The 19,691-nt window shown below is 41.1% G+C and overlaps 1 protein-coding gene across 4 annotated transcripts in view; it reads right to left on the bottom strand.

Annotated features, from left to right (window-relative positions):
- Nucleotides 1-895: 895 nt before the first annotated feature.
- The window catches only part of rce1a (Ras converting CAAX endopeptidase 1a), a 146,307-nt gene continuing 127,511 nt past the window's right edge, over nucleotides 896-19,691 (bottom strand). For all 4 annotated transcript variants that reach the window (XM_036134522.1, XM_036134523.1, XM_036134521.1 and 1 more), the window contains one exon: nucleotides 896-5,183. In XM_036134522.1, the coding sequence (XP_035990415.1) occupies nucleotides 4,954-5,183 (230 nt within the window). In that variant the 3' untranslated portion in view covers nucleotides 896-4,953. The remainder of the gene's footprint in view (nucleotides 5,184-19,691) is intronic.

The following is a 19,691-nucleotide window of genomic DNA, read 5'->3' as shown; positions in this document are numbered from 1 at the left end:
CAACCAGCGGTTACATGTTCTGTGGGGAAACAGCTCTAAGCATTGATGAAAGACCAAGGTTTATGGAGACATCAATTAATACAACAATAATTGACTAGTGTTTTTTTTTTGTCAGATGAAAGAGCGAAAACAATTGTTTTATGTTGTGATCCTCAGGTTCACTTGCCATCTAGTGCTTAGTGATCTTGCTGCATTGCCACTTTCATTCTGCTCTCTGTACCACCACCTTTCACTACCGTTAAAAATCTTTTGTGCTATTAACGTGTTCTCGTCAGTTTCCCTTTTCTAGGCAGGTTGAAACACCTAAAGTCGTGTTAAGATAAACTGAGTAGAGAAGAGCAGAGCTGGGTGAGCTAAACAGAGTAGGGTTGGTGGAACTGCGCTGAAAGTCTTGGGTTCCTGATTTACTTCAGTGCATTCTGTGTTGATGGATTTGAGTAATTTTGTGCTAGACCAAAGTATTACCCGTGTGCAGGGGATTGTTTAAATGTCAGGGGATTTGCTAAAAAAATTATTTCTTTAACCTTGTTTGGGTGATTTTCTTTTCTCTTAGAATATTTGGAATTAAGTCTGAGTCGACGGCAAAAGTCACTAAGCCTCAGTTTGCTACTGAAATAAAAGAGAATCATTAATGCCCATCGGAATTGACGTGAACTTTTAACCAGAACTACATCAGCAAAAAAATGGCAGTGGCTTTGTTTCATCTAACTGCCCAAGTAGAAAGTATGGCTGGCACTGCATCCATGCATTACCAGGACTCTACCAAATCACATCAGTGTCACGTCCTGGCTATTAACAAAAGCAAATAATTCACTGCCTGAAAACATACCCTATAATACTTTGAAGCACAATGTGAGAATTTGTAAAACTTATAAGACATGAGATACCATTAATCTGACAAGTAAAAAAAAGGGTTTTATTGATCAGACAGGGATGTGACGAGCTTTAGTCTGTTGTGTTTGCCTTTAAAAACATCAAATTACCCCAAGACCATGTCCTTGAGACTGACAGCCTGATTCTTAATATCACAAAGCTACTCTTTTAGATGTGATAGATGTACTATCAACTTTAGACACAACTAACACTTTCACTGGTAATACAGAGCTTAAAGAACCCAAAATCTTAAATTGTTTAGGTTTCAGTGATCACCTAGCTTGTCAGTTTTAGTTTCTAGCTGTAGATCTACTGGTTTATATCTTAGAGTTGGCCAGAAATGTTAATAGTTTCTGTATAATACCAGCATTTTTTTTTGAGGAATGCAAATTAGATTATTCCCACTTGTAGTTGCCTGTGTTGCTGTTAGTCTGCAGTAGACAGTGGTTATAGTCAAAGAACTGAGCTGTGTTTATAACTAAAGGCCTGAGCAAAGTAGGTGTTGAGACATTTACACCTTCAGAATTTTATTAGATTGTTCCCAATTCCCCTTAATTTAGGATTTTCCTTTGAAATTCCATTCCCACAAACTGTTACAGTAAGGGCTCACACACAAATTGAGGCCTAAAACATTCCCAAAACTCCCACAAAGACCACTTTAGTGTTTTGGCCTGTGTACATAGAGTTTGAACATATTTAGATGAAAAGGCTTCAGAAGTGTGAATTCTGAACTAATGTTTATGCACTATACTGTTATTCATGTTTTCCATCAGTTTGTTGCTGGCTGTGAAAATGTTTGGGGTCCTTTGTGGATGGTATTTGATACTAGGAATGTCCTGATCACGAAGACTATAATTTATTGTTATTGGAGTCATCTGAAATCTAAGCATTTTATGATACGGCGTCTGAATGGTACCCTGCAGTCTTTTATTCCAATTTTCCTTGACACTGACAAATGTTTTGGCTGGACCTGAGTTTCTGCAAAAGATTATTATTATGTGGAGTGCTGCAGTGCCAGATTAATGCTAAAATGTTACCCTGTTTTGACAACTTGATGAAGTTCTAAATTTTTTTGTGCAGTTAAAGCAGCACTATGTTATGTTTTGGCCACTGGGGCACTAGACCTGTAACTTCCAGGTTTAGCACCCATGAGGGCCAATGGCAACACTGCAAAATTAAACGGTCTCCCTCCGTGTGTTGGAATCCAATAGTAGGCCAGTTTGGACCAGCAGATTGAGAAGTCATACAGTTACTTGTAAAGACAAGGCCACATTTACCCCATTAGATTAGATCCTACATCAAAGAAGCAAAAATATGCCTGATAAGGTAAGTGTCATACATGTTTTCTTATGTTGTTATGGCAGTCTGAGCTTAGACTGCTGTAACCTAGAATGGATCATGTGACCTACAGCACCGCTCTAGGTCACATGACACTTTCAGCGATGGATCCGACCCTCTCAAGTTACATTGGTTTGTTTTTGAGAAGGGCACTATATTAATCAATTACAAAAAAAAGTACCAGCAGAGTAAAACCTGTTAAATCTTGATAGCTACTGTAGATAATGGTTTTGGAAAACTTAGCAAGACCCTTGATGAAATTATAAAATTATTTGGTCATAACCGTAAACTTTAAAACATTATTTGCTAAGAAATACTGTACTATGCAATTTATAAAAAGTACAAACTTTGAAAACAGAAAACATGAAAGAAAATAAGAATTTAACCATACTGTCAATGAAAACCAGACAGAAAAGAAAAAGCTTATATTCTGAAACTATGTAAGAAACGTGTTGTGCATAGAGGTAACTGGACTGGACTAAATGGTTATGCATTTGTCTAAAAATGTCATGTTCCAGAGATTAAGAAGAAAAACCATTCCATCATCCACCTTCACGAACAAATTAACTCAATGACTACCGAGTAAAACACAAAAACACTGGGTTATTATACAGTCATTTTCAATAAATCAGAATATGAGTTCCAATGTGGCTCATATAACTTGGAAATAAAATAAACTTAAAGCAGGTAAAGGATTTCTGGTACATGTAATTGAACATGGCACGCCGCCACACCTTCATAATGATTAAAAAAATATGTTAAAACAATGTAAAGCATATGATATAGCATACTATATATTTGCTAACTTATTCTAATCATAGTCAGTTAAAAATTAATTAAGACATCATGTGTGGGACGCGAGATGATCCAGATGATGATCACATTTCTGACTTTACAATGTCAGAGGTATACTTGTTTCAATGTAGGGCATTTATGCCTTTAATCGTAGAACAAAATAATTCTCCAAAATTTTCGATCATTCAACATCAGAAATTGTTTCTCTCTCAAATAGGTTAAATTAATCTCAATTTTTTATGTTTATTTTGTAGAAATGTAATTCTCTGTGGCCATTTTTTTTTTTACTTTTTCTAATCGACAATGGCTGTAATACAATTTTGTTTTGTAAATGACAAAAACAAAGTTAAAGTTCTTTGCTCAATCATTTGAAAGTCCTAATAGTCATAATTATTTGATGCTACAAATGATAATTATTCCCTTATTTGTGAAACTGATACCAAAGTATAACTTCACAAGAGCTCAATATACCTCATTTTAACACAGGGGGAAGAAAGCGTTCTTTTTGGAATTCTCATAAAATTCTACTTTATTTTCGCAATTTTATGACTTTATTCTCGGAATTTCCAAAACATTAACATAAAAAAACCCACTACTCCCCCCAACCTGCCAAATAGGGGTTCGCCAGTCTCTGGCAATGTTATTTTAGGGATCACAATTCGCTAAGTTTGGGAATCCCTGTGCTAGTGCATAAAGCTACTAGTGGCTACTGTGTGTTGCGCTGCTTGTGGCAGTGAAGGAAAACTAGAGACGACAGTCCAGTGTTGCCTACTTAGTGACTGCCTTTCAACCAATCCTCAACACGGTCTCACAGGCACAGGCAGCTGCTGTGAGTCCCATCCTACATCCCTCAGAACTGTCTCACAGGCACAGGCAGCTGCCTGAAAGCCCTGCATGCAGTCAGAGCAAAAACAGCAGAGAGGAGACTTGCTTCATTTTCACATTACAAATGTGTAACGCATGGTAATTCTACATGGATTTGAAGAGCCCTAGGCCTTTGAGTGGCAATGGAAAAGGGGTTTATATAATGTGTTTCAACTGATGAATTGAACAACTGGATTAAATATGCTTTTCAATGATATTCAAATGTATTGAATAGCACTGTATATTTAGTATATATTAAAGATGGAACTTCTGCTTTACAAAAATAGCAAAAATACTGGCTGTTTAAAATCAAACCATAAAAATTAAAATAATGCATAATATACACCCGAGACAATTTTGGCAAATTACACAGTGGATATATTTTAACATTCTACCCCAGATATATTTCTGTTGTTGAATGCAGCTACAGCAGTGCTTAGTCCTGAAGGGTTGTGCAGCCAGAAATAACAAAACTCCTGCCTAAAATGTCATTGTGCAGTCAGGGGGGACAAATGGCATTAAGGGAAATTATATGTCATAACACATAGCATGAATTCTGTTATCTGCCTCAGACTGGGGACTAAACCCAGACCTTTTCAGATCTTCAACCACCATCATATGGCAAATTTTGGTTGTCAGAACAAATAACTTCAAAATAAAGTATTTGATAAGTTTGCAGAGATGAAAGCGACTTAATAACAAAATAAGTACACCATATTCATGTTTACTAATTTTGACTCAGTGTTTGTGGACAAAAATGTACTATGCTACATAAGGAAATGTGACAGGGTACAATATTCTGACATGAAGATGATTTCTGTAAGACAAAGTAATGGAACAGAATGGTCCCAAGGACATTAACCCTAATTTCAACGCATTCTGAAAGGTGACCAGCTGCCTCCCATGTCGCTATTTCATGTCACATAAAAGGAACAATAAATAATGTGCACTTAATAAGTTGACTCAAACTGCAGAAGAACACCAACAACAGTTTGCCAAAAACATAAACCAGTCCCTTCATTGCCTAAATTTTGCACAGCAACAGGACAAAAGCAGATAAGCCTGTGTAGGTAGACAAAGGGGTCAAGAGAAACAAAGAGAGCTGGGGGATGAGGTCAGGGTACAGACTGGAGTAGGGACACCATAGTAGGAAGGGTCTGTTAATGGAAAGAGCAGCAAGAAAAATAGAGTAACTCCCAGCAGGTAGGATGATAAAATGATGGGGCGCTGGGGGTGCTCCAGTGCAGTGCTGATGGCTGGGAAACCCATGTAGTTACAAAAGGAGTGACAGAGAACCGGACCCATCAGGTGACCTGAAAAAGACAATTTAAATACAGTGAAAAACATCAGTGGACAGAAATTATTATAAAAACATACAGCACTTAATGTTAACAAGTGTTTTTATACAAGCTGTTTTGTGTGTTTGTCTGTATTGAAAGACACTGCAAAATACAATGTTAAATTTTTGGGTGATGTAAATTTATAAAAAAAATAACCATCCAATTACAGCAATTTATCAGCAATTTTAATTTCCTAATCAATAAATTATATTAGACAGTATCATAGTTTTTAACACTTCCTAATACAGAAATAAATAATGACACCTAGTGGTTCAAATCGAAGCAACACATACACAACAACCTGTTTGCTCACACACTGCTGCTGTGAAACACCACTGAATTTTTACTTACACAGGATAGATATATGATGTTGTCTTCTGTTCTATTTCTGGTCTGCTTCTCTTACTGGCTTCCATGTTTGCAGACTGCTGCTCTTTTACCAAGATAAAATACCAAATGCTGTACTCTGATTTGGGAACTTTGGGAACTCTCATATGATTGGCTCAAGAACCAGGAAGTAAGCTCTGAAGTTGTTCTGGACCGTAACAGTAATTTTGAAAGGAGAAAAACTTGACTAAGACTCTGCTGATGGAGAGGACCACTTGTTTACAGGGAATGTTACTTCCATCCATGAGAATGATTTTTGTAAATTTTACAGTAAATTTATTATTGCTCCTTTAAGTCTGTTGGTGGTGGCCAGCATGAGAAAAAAATGTTTGTAACGCTGCGTTATGTAGTGCCTGTCCCGACGGAACTTTTTTTGCAGGATACATCTTGGATCCGTGGCAGAAATGGTCCACGGTGTGCCTCTCAATTCTGTTGAGGACGTCGAAGATGTCTACTTATTCGGATTTACGATACTTGGATTCCTCTTTTTTGGCCTCGGAGGATATTTAATGTATCAACACCTTCAAAAGCTGCTGGCGGTCAATATGGCCTTGATGAGACTGCCAGCGGCAGTCAACGCGATCACGAGGTCGTTGAATGAACAAAACGGACGGCTTGATAAGCTGACCGCGGTTGTGGTACACAGAGGTGAGATGGGATAAAACCTGGAAGTGTGAACGTTACTAGCCCATCGATTGGATTATTGGAATATTGGATCCTGGAGCCAGCGGCGAAAAGACTCTAAGGCTGACAGAAAAGTTGGTTTCAGCTTGTTCTCATAACAAATTCAGTTTTTTCAAATCAGACTCCCCACTGTTGTGCAATTATACACTGTTTAAAGTTATTTAATGTTTCATAAATAACTCTCTGTCTGTTAAGTATTGTCTGGTGATGATCAGCTCTTAAGCTGATATCAAGACAACGGTTGAAAGGGATGAATTCGAGCACTAGCGATCTTTTAACAGCAAAACCTGCACACACATAGAATAAAGGAGTGACAGCTTCTTTTCAAGTTCAAGAATTTAATAACAGAAATAAAATGAACATCCAGAGAGCATCACTGTAATGCTGTTTACCTGAATTAACACAATATTTCGATTAAGAAACCCTCTCTACTAGGCTAGTGAAACTTAACTAAACTACTAAGCAAAATGAAGATAAAAAGAAGCTAAGCTAAGGAACTATTTACATGCAAAACAAAACAAAAGACAAACAAAAGTGGTTGATCATAATCAGAATACTTCAGTGAATCCTGGTTCACTGCAGATCTGATTAACAAAAACATGGAATGGAGTTAAAACATTTGCTATATATTTCAATCCATTCACAATGCAAAGTCCAAGTTGAACAAAACATTATTTGTTAAAATAATATTCTGAGGACCGGTTTGTCCTGTAAAATCATTTAAACCCTTACGACCGAGTTTGTTAATGCGATTCTCCCTCCGGGCGCATGGGGTCGCTGCAGCAACTCGGTAGCTAAGAGGTTATGACATAAAGTTGCCGAAATTGCCTTGAAAACCGGCATTAATATACCATATTGATGCGGGAATAAGGCTTATAACACCATCGGAGGATGGCAGAGCAGAACAGTTACGCTTTACGCTTTAAAACGGACTCCTTTTTAGGGGTCCGAAACCGGATGTTAGCAAGGCTAATAGCAGTTTGGTTAGCACGAGCTACTGGTTAGGTCTTTGTTCTAAACACCACGGTTTACAAACATTTTCCCAATAAACCTTTTTCTTCACCCTCAGACCGCTGCCCAAACCTGTCCTTTTCAGTTCTGTTCAGTTTGGCCATTCACGGAAGGGGCGTTGAAAGAGAAGTTGTTGGTTAGTGCTAGCGGGCTAGCGATTGGCTCTTGGCAGCTAGCGTTAGCCTTGCAGCAGCATGTGGCTAACGGCGTGGTCGGGTCGGAGGCCTGGTCCTCCAGGCAGACTGACCCCGGTTGCAGTCACAATTTAAGCAGATCTCTCCTCGGCATAGGGACGTTGCTTCTGTGCCGGCTTTTCAGCTCTGCGTTGCCTGGAACCAGCTCCGTCTGTGGTGCGCTGAGAAAGCAGAACAAAGCTGGCATAGACGGATTCCTTCACTTCGGCATCTGTTTTAAGCAGAAGTTAGAGACTTATCTTTGAATCGGCTGGCAGTTTCTCCCTATGCCAGGGAGGAACTGAGTTTCAGAAAGGCTCATTCCCTTCTGCTCGCGGCCTCTTCCAGGCCCCATGGATGGTTCCGGGAGGCCTTCAGTCACATGGCTCCCCCCTCTCCTTGAGAGCTGTAGTGGAGCTGAACAGGTCTGCAGAAGAAGCTGAAGTGATCTGGGCTCTTTGTCTGTGCTGTGTCTTATCTGTTAGGAGGGCTCACAGCTGACCTCCTGCTGGGAGAAAGGGCCGTCCAAGCCTTGAGAGTCTCGTGTTACGGGCAGAGTGGAATTCCTTTGTGACCCTTCCACTGTTCAGAATTCATTCTGAGATCAATTATTTTGATGATCCTGGCGGTAATATCACAACACCACTATCAAATTCTCCCTGAGTTGTTATGGCGACATCGCACAAATCCCCTGCCCCCCCACCTTCCTTGCTGACATCTGTGGAGGCGTCAAGCTGGAGCTGCGAAGTGATAGACTTTCCATCAAGGACACTTGCTTGCCGGAGGGACGGCCCTTATGGACATACAGATTTCCACACAACATGCACCCAGACACAAATATGCTCACAAATACAGATAACTTTACCCGACCAGCACTCAAATGTTTACCTTTCTGCATATATGTGTCTCGTCATTGCTTGTGCTTTTCGTGCAAATGAGGTTTTTTGTCGGATGCTTCACATTTTGTGTGGAAACACAAATTGTGCAGCGCCTGTCTTTTTTATCTCCCTCCACTCCCTCAGTGTTAATCTTTCTTCAACAGATTCAAGGGCAGCGCCTGGGGACCCCGTGTAAAGCGGGGTCTGGGGCAGTTTGGAGGAACGCACCTAACGGCTTGCGCTCATGTAGGAGCGGCCGACTGGCTGCGTTCCTGGCAACGCAAGGCCTCAGTTAATCGTTCCCCCAAAATGTTTGTTAAGAGTATGTGATGGACGGTTGTACTGGAACTGAATTTTCGATTGCAGTGCAAATTGCAGTTGACTAATAAAATTGATTGATTGATTGATTGATATAATAATGTAATAAAATCGGGATTCAAAATGTAAAAAAACATAATTGAAACCGCATTATCAACGCAAAATGCAATAAAATCCAAAATGCATTTTGTAAAAGACAGCGCGAGAGAAAAGTTAAGCAGTGGTAAAAGCACACAAATGTGCAGCATACACACCCCATTTCACTCAGCTGGAATTTCACATAAATTATGTCATTGTGTATTTTATGTTATTTTTCTATTTCTATTTTATTTGTTTTGTTTGTTTTTTCACCAATACAAAATTAAACTTGGTAAATAAACTTGGTAAATGAAACACAACTAGTAGTTATTATTCAACCAAGCATTAGTCGATGACCAAGTCATCGACTAATGCTGGGGGATTAGAAAGTACATTGTAGCTTTAATGGACAAACTTGCCACTAATGGCAATTTTTTTGTCTGCTGAAGAAAATCATGAATGATTCAAAGCCTCTTCCCAGAGGGCAGCAGGGAGAACAGTCCATGGTGGGGTTACGGGGGTCACTGAGGTCGTCTGTGTTGTGCACCCCCAGGAATTTGGTGCTGATGACCACCTCCACAGCTGAGCTGTTGAGCAGTGGAGGGTGGCGAGGCCGGTTCTTCCTGAAGTAGATGATGATCTCCTTTGTCTTCTCCACGTTCAGGATCAAGCTGCTGTCTCTGCACCAGCCCACCAGCTGCTCCACCTCCTCTCTGTAGTCCTGGTCGTTGTCTCTGATGAGGCCCACCACAATTGTGTCGTCTGCAAACTTCATGATGTGATTGGTGGTGAACCTGGGGACGCAGTCATGTGTCAGTGTGAACAGCAGGGGGTTCAGGGCGCAGCCCTGAGGGGAGCCTGTGCTGAGCGTGATGACATCAGAGGTGTTCTGTCCCACCCGTACTGACTGAGGCCTGTTGGTGAGGTAGTCTAGCAGCCAGTTGCGAAGGGGTGTGCTGAAGCCCAGATGTTTCAGTTTTCCTACCACATGCTGTGGGATGATGGTGTTGAACCCTGAACTGAAGTCCAGGAACAGCATCCGCACATGGGCAGTGTTCTCCTCCAGGTGTGCCAGGCTTAGGTGAAAAGCGGAGGAGATAGCATCCTCAGTGGAGCGGTTCCGCCAGTAGACACACTGGAACAGGTCGAATGTTGGGAGGAGTCTGGAGACGATGTCTTCTTTTACCAGCCTTACAAAGCACTTCATCATGATCGGAGTCAGTGCAATAGGCCGGTAGTCATTAAATGAGGTGACTTGAGGTTTCTTTGGCATCGGAATGATGAAGGCAGACTTAAAGCATGCTGGCTCTGTGGCTTGGTCCAGCGAGGTGTTAAAAATGTCTGTGAAGACACCAGCCCACTGACCTGCACATTCCCTGAACACCCGCCCAGGTATGTTGTCAGTGCCTGGGGCCTTCCGCGGGTTGACTGTTCTCAGAGTCTTCAACACGTTGACTATGTCAAGGCCGAGTGCCTCCTCTTCCTGATGGGGAACAACTTTCCCTGCTGGAGTGCTGTTTAGTGCCTCAAACCTCCCAAAAAAGTAATTTAGTAAGTTAAGGAAGTCAGCATCAGCTGCACCCACCTAGGGGGAGGGTGTGTCGTAGTCTGTGATCGCCCGTATGCCTTGCCACATGCTCCTGGTGTTGCTGGCTTTGTGGAAAAGATCCTGGATTTTCCAACTGTGGATCCCTTTCACTAACCTGATGGTACGGTTCAAGTTGGCTCTCGCTGCCCTCAGTGCCTCCTTGTCGCCAGACTTGAAGGCTGAGTTCTGTGCGCTTAGCGTTTGTTGAACCTCTTCAGTCATCCAGGGTCGTTGGTGGCCCGGGTGATGATGTTCTTAGTGGTGATGATGTCGTGGATGTAGGCTGACACAGTCATGGCATACTCATCAATGTTGATCTTGTTGCTGCAGCTTTGAACATGTCCCAGTCAGAGCACTCAAAACAGTCCTGGAGTGCCTCAATGGCCCCCTCAGTCCACACCCTCACCTGCTTCACTGCTGTTATCAGCAGGGGCTTGTATGCAGGAATTAGCATTACAGATAGGTGGTCTGAAGAGCAGAGATGGAGGTGCGGGGCTTCTCTGAATGTGTCTTTTATATTGGTGTAAACTAAGTCCAGAGTGTTCTCTCCCCGAGTTGGAAAATCCATGTGTTGGTTGAAATGAAGAACAGTCTTCATATTGGTCTGGGAAAAATCCCCAGCAATGATGAAAACACCCTCCGTGTGTCATAGTCTCAGTCATAGTCCAATACAGAACACTCATAGCCTCTTTAGTATTAGCGCTGGTGCTAACAGCAGTGATGCTAACAACAGTAAACTCCCTGGGCAGGTATAAAGGTCTGCAGTTAACAGTCAAATGCTCGATGTCCGGAGAGCAGTATCTGCCGACAGATCTAGCATTTTTACTCCAGTTGTTTGCTGATGTAAACACACAGCCCACCCCCTCGGGATTTACCACTTAGTCCGCTGTTTCTGGATTGTTAATGTAAAATTTTAATCACACATTTTACCACCCATTCGCCGGTTCGTCCCAATGGCAGAAAGTGTGGAAATTGTAGGAATTTGCCACAATAAATGTAGACAACAGTACGCTCAATTACGAAGGCTAAAACGTCCACGGAGAGCCAGCGTGGCCGCCGCCAACCTCACAGTATGTGCACAATACACCCAAGTATGTGGGAGCCTTTAAGCAGCCGGTGCACGGAGTATGCGCTAGCAACAATAAACCTAGTAAATTAATTCAATCTAAAAGTTAAGGTTATTTTGCAATTTTGATCAATCTTGACATAGAACGAGCAGTGCTTTGGTGGGATGCTGTGTCGCATTGCACTTGATTCAGGTGCGCATAATTAAAGTCACACGTAATTTAGGTGCATACATTTAAGGGGCATGTTGAGGTACTTGTAACTTTGGGGGAGTCAGCTCAGACCTCTCATTCCTCCTCGTCCCTCTAAATGAGACCTTTACAGTCTTTATTTGGACATATTTCCAACTGTTTATTCTTGCGGGCATCGCACCAATGTAAAAAAGAAAGTACACCCACCTCAATACGGCAGGATAAATTATGCTGGGACCTGACAATCCGCTTCCAAATAGCATTTTTTTTCTACTGTCATTAGGAATCAATGAGGCATAAAACTAGAAAAGCTATGTCTATACTCATTGTATCTGGGATTACAATACATAAATAATTTTCAATTTGATTTTTTTTATATAACGCCAATTCATGAAACATGTCATCTCAAGGCACTTTCCGAAGTCAAATTAATAAATCAGATTATACAGATTGGGTCAGAATATACAGATTAGTCAAATAAAATCCTATATAAGGGAACCCAGTTGATTGCATCAAAGTCTTGACAAGCAGCATCCACTCCTCCTGAAGAAGTTTAGAGCTACAGGGACGTCTGTGTCATCCATGGCTTTGCAGCAATCCCTCATACCGAGCAAGCATGAAGCGACAGTGGAAAGAAAAACTCCCCATTAACGGGAAGGAAAAACCTTCAGCAGAACCAGGCTCAGTATGAACAGTCATCTGCCTCGATCGACTGGGGGTTAGAGAAGACAGAGGAGATACACAACAAGAGAGACAAACAAGCACAAACGCACACATTGATCCAGTAATCTGTTCTACATTAGATGGTAATAGCGGGTGATCTGTCTTCCCTGGATGTTGACACAGCTAACAGAACACCAGACCAGGTGTACCTACTATGACGAAAAAAAGAGAGAGAACAAAAAGTTAAAAGCTGAAATGACAACAAGCAATGCAAATTGGATAACAGTAGAACTTAGTAGAGTTAGAAAAATAGACCCTGATGTCATCCAGTAGCCTAAGCCTATAGCAGCATAACTATAGAGATAGATCAGGGTAACATAAGCCACTCTAACTACAAGCTTTGTCAAAAAGGAAAGTTTTAAGTTTAGTCTTACAAGTAGACATGGTGTCTGCCTCACGGACCAAAACCTGATAACTAACGGATCTGCCTCCCATTCTACTTTTAGAGACTCTAGTAACCACCAGTAGACCTGCAGTCTGAGAGCGAAGTGCTCAGTTGTCTGCATTGTCGATGGCTTTGCAGCAATCCCTCATACTGAGCAAGCATGAAGCGACAGTGGAGAGGAAAACTCTTCTTTAAAGGGAAGGAAAAACCTCCAGCAGAACCAGGCTCAGTGTGAACGGTGATCTGCCTTGACCGACTGGGGGTTAGAGAAGACAGAGCAGATACACAAAAAGGGAAACAAAAAAGCACAGTTCATCAATGGAGTGGATCAGTGGATCAATGAACAGCGTTCATTGATCCAGGAATCTTTTCTAAATAAAAGCACTATTTCCAATAGGCCTTTAACACTATTAGTGGGTTGAAAACTAAGCAGAAAGTAATCATTCCGTTCACTCGGACAACAAGCAAAACATCTGCTTGAACAACAATTTCAAACCTTTGGCACGGGTATTTAAGCACTTGAGAGCCTTGCACAATAGAGGAGATATAATGTATGGTCAGGGCGGAGACTTAGATGACAAAAACCTGTCGCTGTGAAAAGTGACAAAAAAATTCAGAAACTAATAGTCTAGAAGCACATGGAGCTCAAAACAGGGAAGAAAAAAAATCAGCAGCTGGATCATGCGTAAAGACGCAGCATGAGGCGCAAAGCATGCTTCAAGTGTCGCAGCTGAAGGGAAAGTCAGACCATAGGAAGGCATGATGAAAGTAAGCCACAGTCACAAATGAGGTTACAGGCCTATATTGATAAACAAACCTGTAGATTAAAGATGATCGGGGGTGTTTTCATTCCCTGGATGTGAATTTTTTTAATAATCAACTACAATATTTTATTATGAGGGTCAGGGGAGATAAGATTGTGTTTGGTTGTTGAGCTGTTTTGTAAGACCTTCTGCTTGCAAATACAGATGCACCGATCGGATACCTGGAATGGATATCAGCTCAGATATTGACTTATTTGCTGGATTGGATTTCAGATGATCAATGCTGATCCAGCATTCCGATCTAGTAATTTCTTTTTTATTAATATCATACACAGCAATAGTTACGGCAATTTTGTCACTTCAACTCTATGTTTACAACGGCGCTTACACAGAGCACCCACAGCAGCTAAGATGTGATTTAAGGGGACCTTTAAAAACAGAAAGTGAATCAATAATTTTAAAATCAATCTGAATGTGAACCAGTAGCCAATGAATCCATCCATCCATAATTTTCTGCTTATCCGGGGTCAGGTCGCGGGGGTAGCAGTTTCAGTAGGGAGGCCCAGATGTCCCTCTTCCCAGCCACTTGGGCCAGCTCCTCCAGGGGAATCCTAAGGCGTTCCCAGGCCAGCCGAGAAACATAGTCCCTCAAGCGTGTCCTGGGTCTTCCCCTGGGCCTCCTCCCGGTGGGACGTGCCCGGAACACCTCACCAAGAGGTGTCCAGGAGGCATCCTAACCAGATGCCTGAGCCACCTCAACTGGCTCCTCTCGACGTGGAGGAGCAGCAGCTCTACTCTGAGTCCTTCCCGGATGACTGAGCTCCTCACCCTATATCTAAGGGAGAGCCCAGACACACTACGGAGAAAACTCATTTCGGCCGCTTGTATCCGGGATCTCGTTCCTTCGGTCACGACCCAAAGCTCATGACCATAGATGAGGGTAGGAACGTAGATCGACCGGTAAATCGAGAGCTTCGCCTTTTGGCTCAGCTCTCTCTTCACCACAACAGATCGATAAAGCGCCCGCTTCACAGCAGACGCCGCACCATTCCACCTGTCGATCTCCCGCTCCATCTTCCCCTCATTCCTGAACAAGACCCCAAGATACTTAAACTCCTCCACTAGGGGTAGCACATCCTCCCCAACCCGAAGGAGGCACTCTACCCTTTTCCGGTTCAAGACCATGGTCTCGGATTTGGAGGCACTGATTTTCATCCCAGCCGCTTCGCACCCGGCTGCAAACCGCTCTAGTGAGAGCTGTAGATCACGCCCTGATGAAGCCAATAGGACCATGTCATCCGTGAATAGCAGAGACGCAATCCTAAGGCCACCAAAACGGATCCCTTCAACACCTTGGCTGTGCCAAGAAATTCTGTCCATAAAAGTTATGAATAGAATCGGTGAGTCAGCAGCAAACCTCATCTTCACTGTTATTTTTATATTCTCCTCACAGTAGCCTCTGACTCTCATGTGAGGAGGACAAAGCCAGTCAGCGTAAATCGATTCACACTTGCAGAAACGGACCCAGACCAGAACCAACGCACCTCTGCGCTTGTTTTTGTTTTTTCCGCACGAAGTGCAAAATGTTTACTGTTGTTTTATGGAAATCATCAACTCTGCTAATGTCAGAGTTCTTATTTTGAATAAAGCTTGGTGCGAGTAAACGCACGTCATGGTCGCATTATTTGATATTCAGCCCATATAAACGGTACTTTCGGAATACTTTTCTTTTAATCCGAACACATCCGGGAAAGTTACATACCTAAATGAGCTCCTGTCATTAACCAGCTAACAAGCTAACAGCCCCATTAGACGAGCTACCAGACTGACGTTCAGGCGGTACCTGAAGCTCGACTTCGGCCGCGCAGGTCTCTGCTCACAGCCCCGAGCCAAGCACTGTTCGCTTTTCCTCACTTTGAAAATGAACAAACGTAGGGCTGGACAATATAGAAAAAAGCTTATCGATAAAGAAAAATGCATATTGATCGATATCGATAATTATTGAAAATATTTAAAACCATATTTTACGTGCAGCTCTGCCTGGACATTTTATGATATTGCTAAATGATTTAATTTTAATAAAGAACACAAACACAGAATTCCAATTAAATCTTTATTTAACCAACTTTTTTAACCATAACAGATTTTTTTTTAAAGAAAAATAACCTAAGAGACCTGAGTTATGTTATTAAATACTGACAAAGAATAAACTAAAGTGACCAGAAAAGTGACCAAAATAAATGTACCAAATAAATAAATAAAATAGCCTATTTAGGTGGGAATAGTACACTAGTTACTCCTCAGGTTTCATTCCCTTTCTATATAGTCAATTGAGGGGCTGACGCAGGGCTTAGGTCCGAGGTTGTGGCGTGGGAAGACGCAGACTGCAGTTAATTTTGCACTGATTCCCTGCACTCGTTGCACAATTGAGGGAGCGCTGTTAGAGAAAAACTTGTGTCCCGAAACTTTATATCGCAGATCAAGAGTGGCGAGTAATTGTTTGAAGCCAGGTTTTTCAACTGCAGACAACAGCAGCATATCCATCACTATGAAGCATGTTACTGCATGTGTGATGTCCTTATGTCGCCTGGACGCTTTGTCATTTTAACACAAAAAAGGGAGCCCAGTTTAGCTACTATACCTGCTTTGTTTTGGAAGAACTTCCCGCACAGCTCGCGCTGCTGCGGGTGTGAGCGGCTGAGGTGATGAAACAGGTTGGTTGCATTACCAGACTTTGTTTTTACCGGTTCCCTGCAAATATTACAAATCACTGGTTTATTTCTGTCAGGCTGGGGAACTAGTAAAACCCCGTTTTGGGACCGTTTCCTCCGCCGCTCCTTGCTGCGACATATTCACGTGCTGTGTGTTGTGGTTTGAGAGGGCGGCGCTTTGTGACGGCGTGCCTGGGTCTGCCATTACGATTGGTTGAGAGGAAGTAGTGACTGTAGCATCAACTAATATGATAGGCTAAGAGGAAGGAAGGAAAACTGTCTATTGAAGTTTTATCGACCCGTTTTTTTCTTATCGCGCCACACGTCTATCGATAGATATATATTGTTATTGAATTATCGTCCAGCCCTAAACAAACGTCAGATATAGTAACGACTTACCCTGCTGTTTAGCTCTCATCTATGACTCCATGTTATTTTAGGTCCAGGTTCACCGTGGTGCCCTTGTCATTTGTAGAATTTACTACAAAAAAAGCAGCATTTGAAAATACCGCCTTCACTCTGGTCACTGTGTTTATTTTGCTCTGCAGACAGTCAGCTCATAGACATTATATACGTAGACGCCCCATTGGATGCAGGTTTGCACGTCAACGTCACCGCCATATTGTATGTGACAGAAAGTAGTGAACCTCTATGTTCCCTGTAGATGTTTTAAGTATTTACATTGAAATATATAGATTGAGCTTATATATACTTGTAAGAAAATATATAGATTAATTGATAGAGATTGGCAGAACTACGTAAAAGGATTAGGGCCATTAAAAAAAAAAAGTCTATCCAATTCTGACTTTTTTCTTTTATCAATTCTGAGATTAAAGTCAGAATTGAATAGAGTTTTTTTAATGGCCCATGTTTTTAGATATGGATGTGCATATATAGATTTTGAAGTATTATAAATAGGTGTGTGTTTATATATAAGTATATGTCCAGATTATTTATTTTTATATAAATATAACTCAATTGGTCAAAGTAGACATTGTGGTTCTCATTATTTCATAAAACCGTGTGAACCTTTTAAGATCTGGTATAGACACAGATTAGGAACAGACTTTTTTGGGGAGTATTAAAGAGATAAAATTATTAATATGAGAAAAAAGTCATAGGAGAATAAAGTAAAAAAGACAAAAGTGGTAATATTTTTAGAAAAAACATATTATGAGAATTAAGGGGGCACATTTCCAGAATATTCACAGTTTATTCTGTTTTAGTCCTGGAGTAATAGGACCAGGTTAGATTATTTTAATTATTTTTATTCTTTACGAGAATAAAGTCAGGAGAATGAAGCCACAGGGATATGAAAACAAATTTGTAATATTACAAAAATAAAAATATTACGAATAGAAAGTATATTCTAAAATTAAAGTCCCTCTGATACTGTTTAAGTGACTGAGTCTAATTGCAGATTTGCCACATTCAACATGGCAGATGCTCTGACGCATCCGCAGCATAGGCAGAACCCGCCCAACGAGGCGTCTACGTATACGTCTACGAGTCAGCCAGCATTTCTTCTTCTTCTTCCTCCTCCTCCTGTTTTTCTTCTTGAGATTATTGGCGGTTAGCGAACATCTTTTCAGTTTGCATTACAGCCACCAACTGGTGATGAGTGTTCGTCAGCCAGCATTGACGACTGCCTGCATGAGATAAACAGCTCTATGACAATTATTTTCAACAGCTGAGCCACATCAGAGGGATCAAAGAGCCGCAGGTTGCCGACCCCTGCACTAGAGGGTGACACGGGAGTGGATTTTTACTTCTGTCCCATCCCACTCCCACAGAAAAAAAGTGTGTCCTGTCCCAATCCTGGGCCAGAGTAAAAAATAAAGCCTTGTCCCATCCCACTCCTGGTAAAATTACTCCCTCTCCCATTCAGAATGACTCTGCGCCCCCCCCCCCCCATTTTTGTTGTCTTCATTAAGTTTTCTGGCAATACATTGAACCTGAATTTCTACAAAGGTCCTGTTTTTAGCTGTAGTAAAGGCCTGTTAAAGTAAAAGGAATAATAATAAATAAATAATAAAAGTAACAAACAAGGAAATAAACCATGCCTATCTTAGCTGAATAAACAAAATGTAAAATATTGCCTTTTATTTATTTATTAAGTAATAGTTTCCTTTGAACTTTACTTTTATGTTTCAAATGGCTAAAACTGAAGAAAAATGCACCTAGCAAGAGATTTATAAAGGCATTACTTTCACAATTTAGATAATATACCTTAATGTTTCAAAACCACGCTTTTGTAAAAGAAAAAGTTTAATATAATACAAGGATATTAGTATTTGTCCATTTGCAAGAAAATATCCACAAACTAATCAGGATTTACTATAGGACATCGTTAAACACATTCTTGGATAATGAGTCAAGGAAACACGTTTTACAAGCAGCATACTGGGCGTTTAACACCGTGACATTCAACTCTTGTGAAGTTTGATAATATTTGCGACTTTCCTGAACGTGGGCTGAAAACCAATTGGAAGCACTGTTGGCTTTTGGGTTGTGTAGTTCTTTTGACTCGCATTATAGTTTAGGCTTCTTTGGGGAAAAAAATACAAAATGGCGGCATCGATCCTAGATTTTTTATTTTCCATTTTATTTTATTTTTTGGCATTGATCCTAGTTTACTGAACCTCATATTGGTTAGCTCCCACTCCCATCTGCTCCCGTTGATATTTAATCCTGTACCATCCCAATCACGTGATTTACTAACGTTGACTCCCATCCCGGGGGATTCCCATGGCAATCACGTGACCCGTGGGATTCCCGAAAAAATGTCAGCCTCTGACATCTGAATGCACCTCTTTAGAAGTGACGTTGGAAGGGGGTCGAGGGAGCTGGAGGAGAGGTTCCTCTTCTGAACGATGAAGAGGAGTTTGAATTGAGCAACCTCAGCAAAAACCTTTGAGGGTTGGACTAACATAGGGAGAACAGGGAGAAGTGCTGGGTGGAGGGTTTGATAGGGTCAAAACAATGTTTTGTCTGATTATATCAACCTTGATTCTGAAGACGTTGATGAAGTGGTTGCAATCATCATTTAGTGTGAAATGTTTAATATGAGCAACTTTAGACAAACTGTATAGTTGAACACATTAGGCTCACTATTTGTTAGGAAACTGGTCAGTTTTCTCTCTTGCTCACCGTTAATGCATAATAAAAACTTTATGAAAGTTGTAAAGTTTTCACAAAGTAATGAAATATGAATACAACAATTTTTTAGCCACCTATAAGGGGAGCCTTATTTTATTTAAGGAACTGCTATATTATATAGGGGTATAGTTTTTATTTGCACTTTGATTTTATGTCATTTTAAAGTTATTTTTTTGTATGTTATTTTTTGGATCATAAAGCGCACCAGATTATGAGGCGCACTAAATATTTTCCCCAATTGTGTAATATCACTACGCCCCTTCACGTACACAGCTCTATCCGTCTCTGTCGGGAGGACTGTTTCTAACATGGCCAAAATAAGCATAACTTTTTTTATTTAATTAATTTACTAGGTTTATTGTTGCT

This window comes from Fundulus heteroclitus, unplaced genomic scaffold (assembly GCF_011125445.2).
Source record: "Fundulus heteroclitus isolate FHET01 unplaced genomic scaffold, MU-UCD_Fhet_4.1 scaffold_84, whole genome shotgun sequence".
Taxonomy (NCBI): domain Eukaryota; kingdom Metazoa; phylum Chordata; class Actinopteri; order Cyprinodontiformes; family Fundulidae; genus Fundulus; species Fundulus heteroclitus.
Note: the sequence above shows the minus strand (reverse complement) of the source record. Positions and strands in the feature narration are given on the sequence as shown.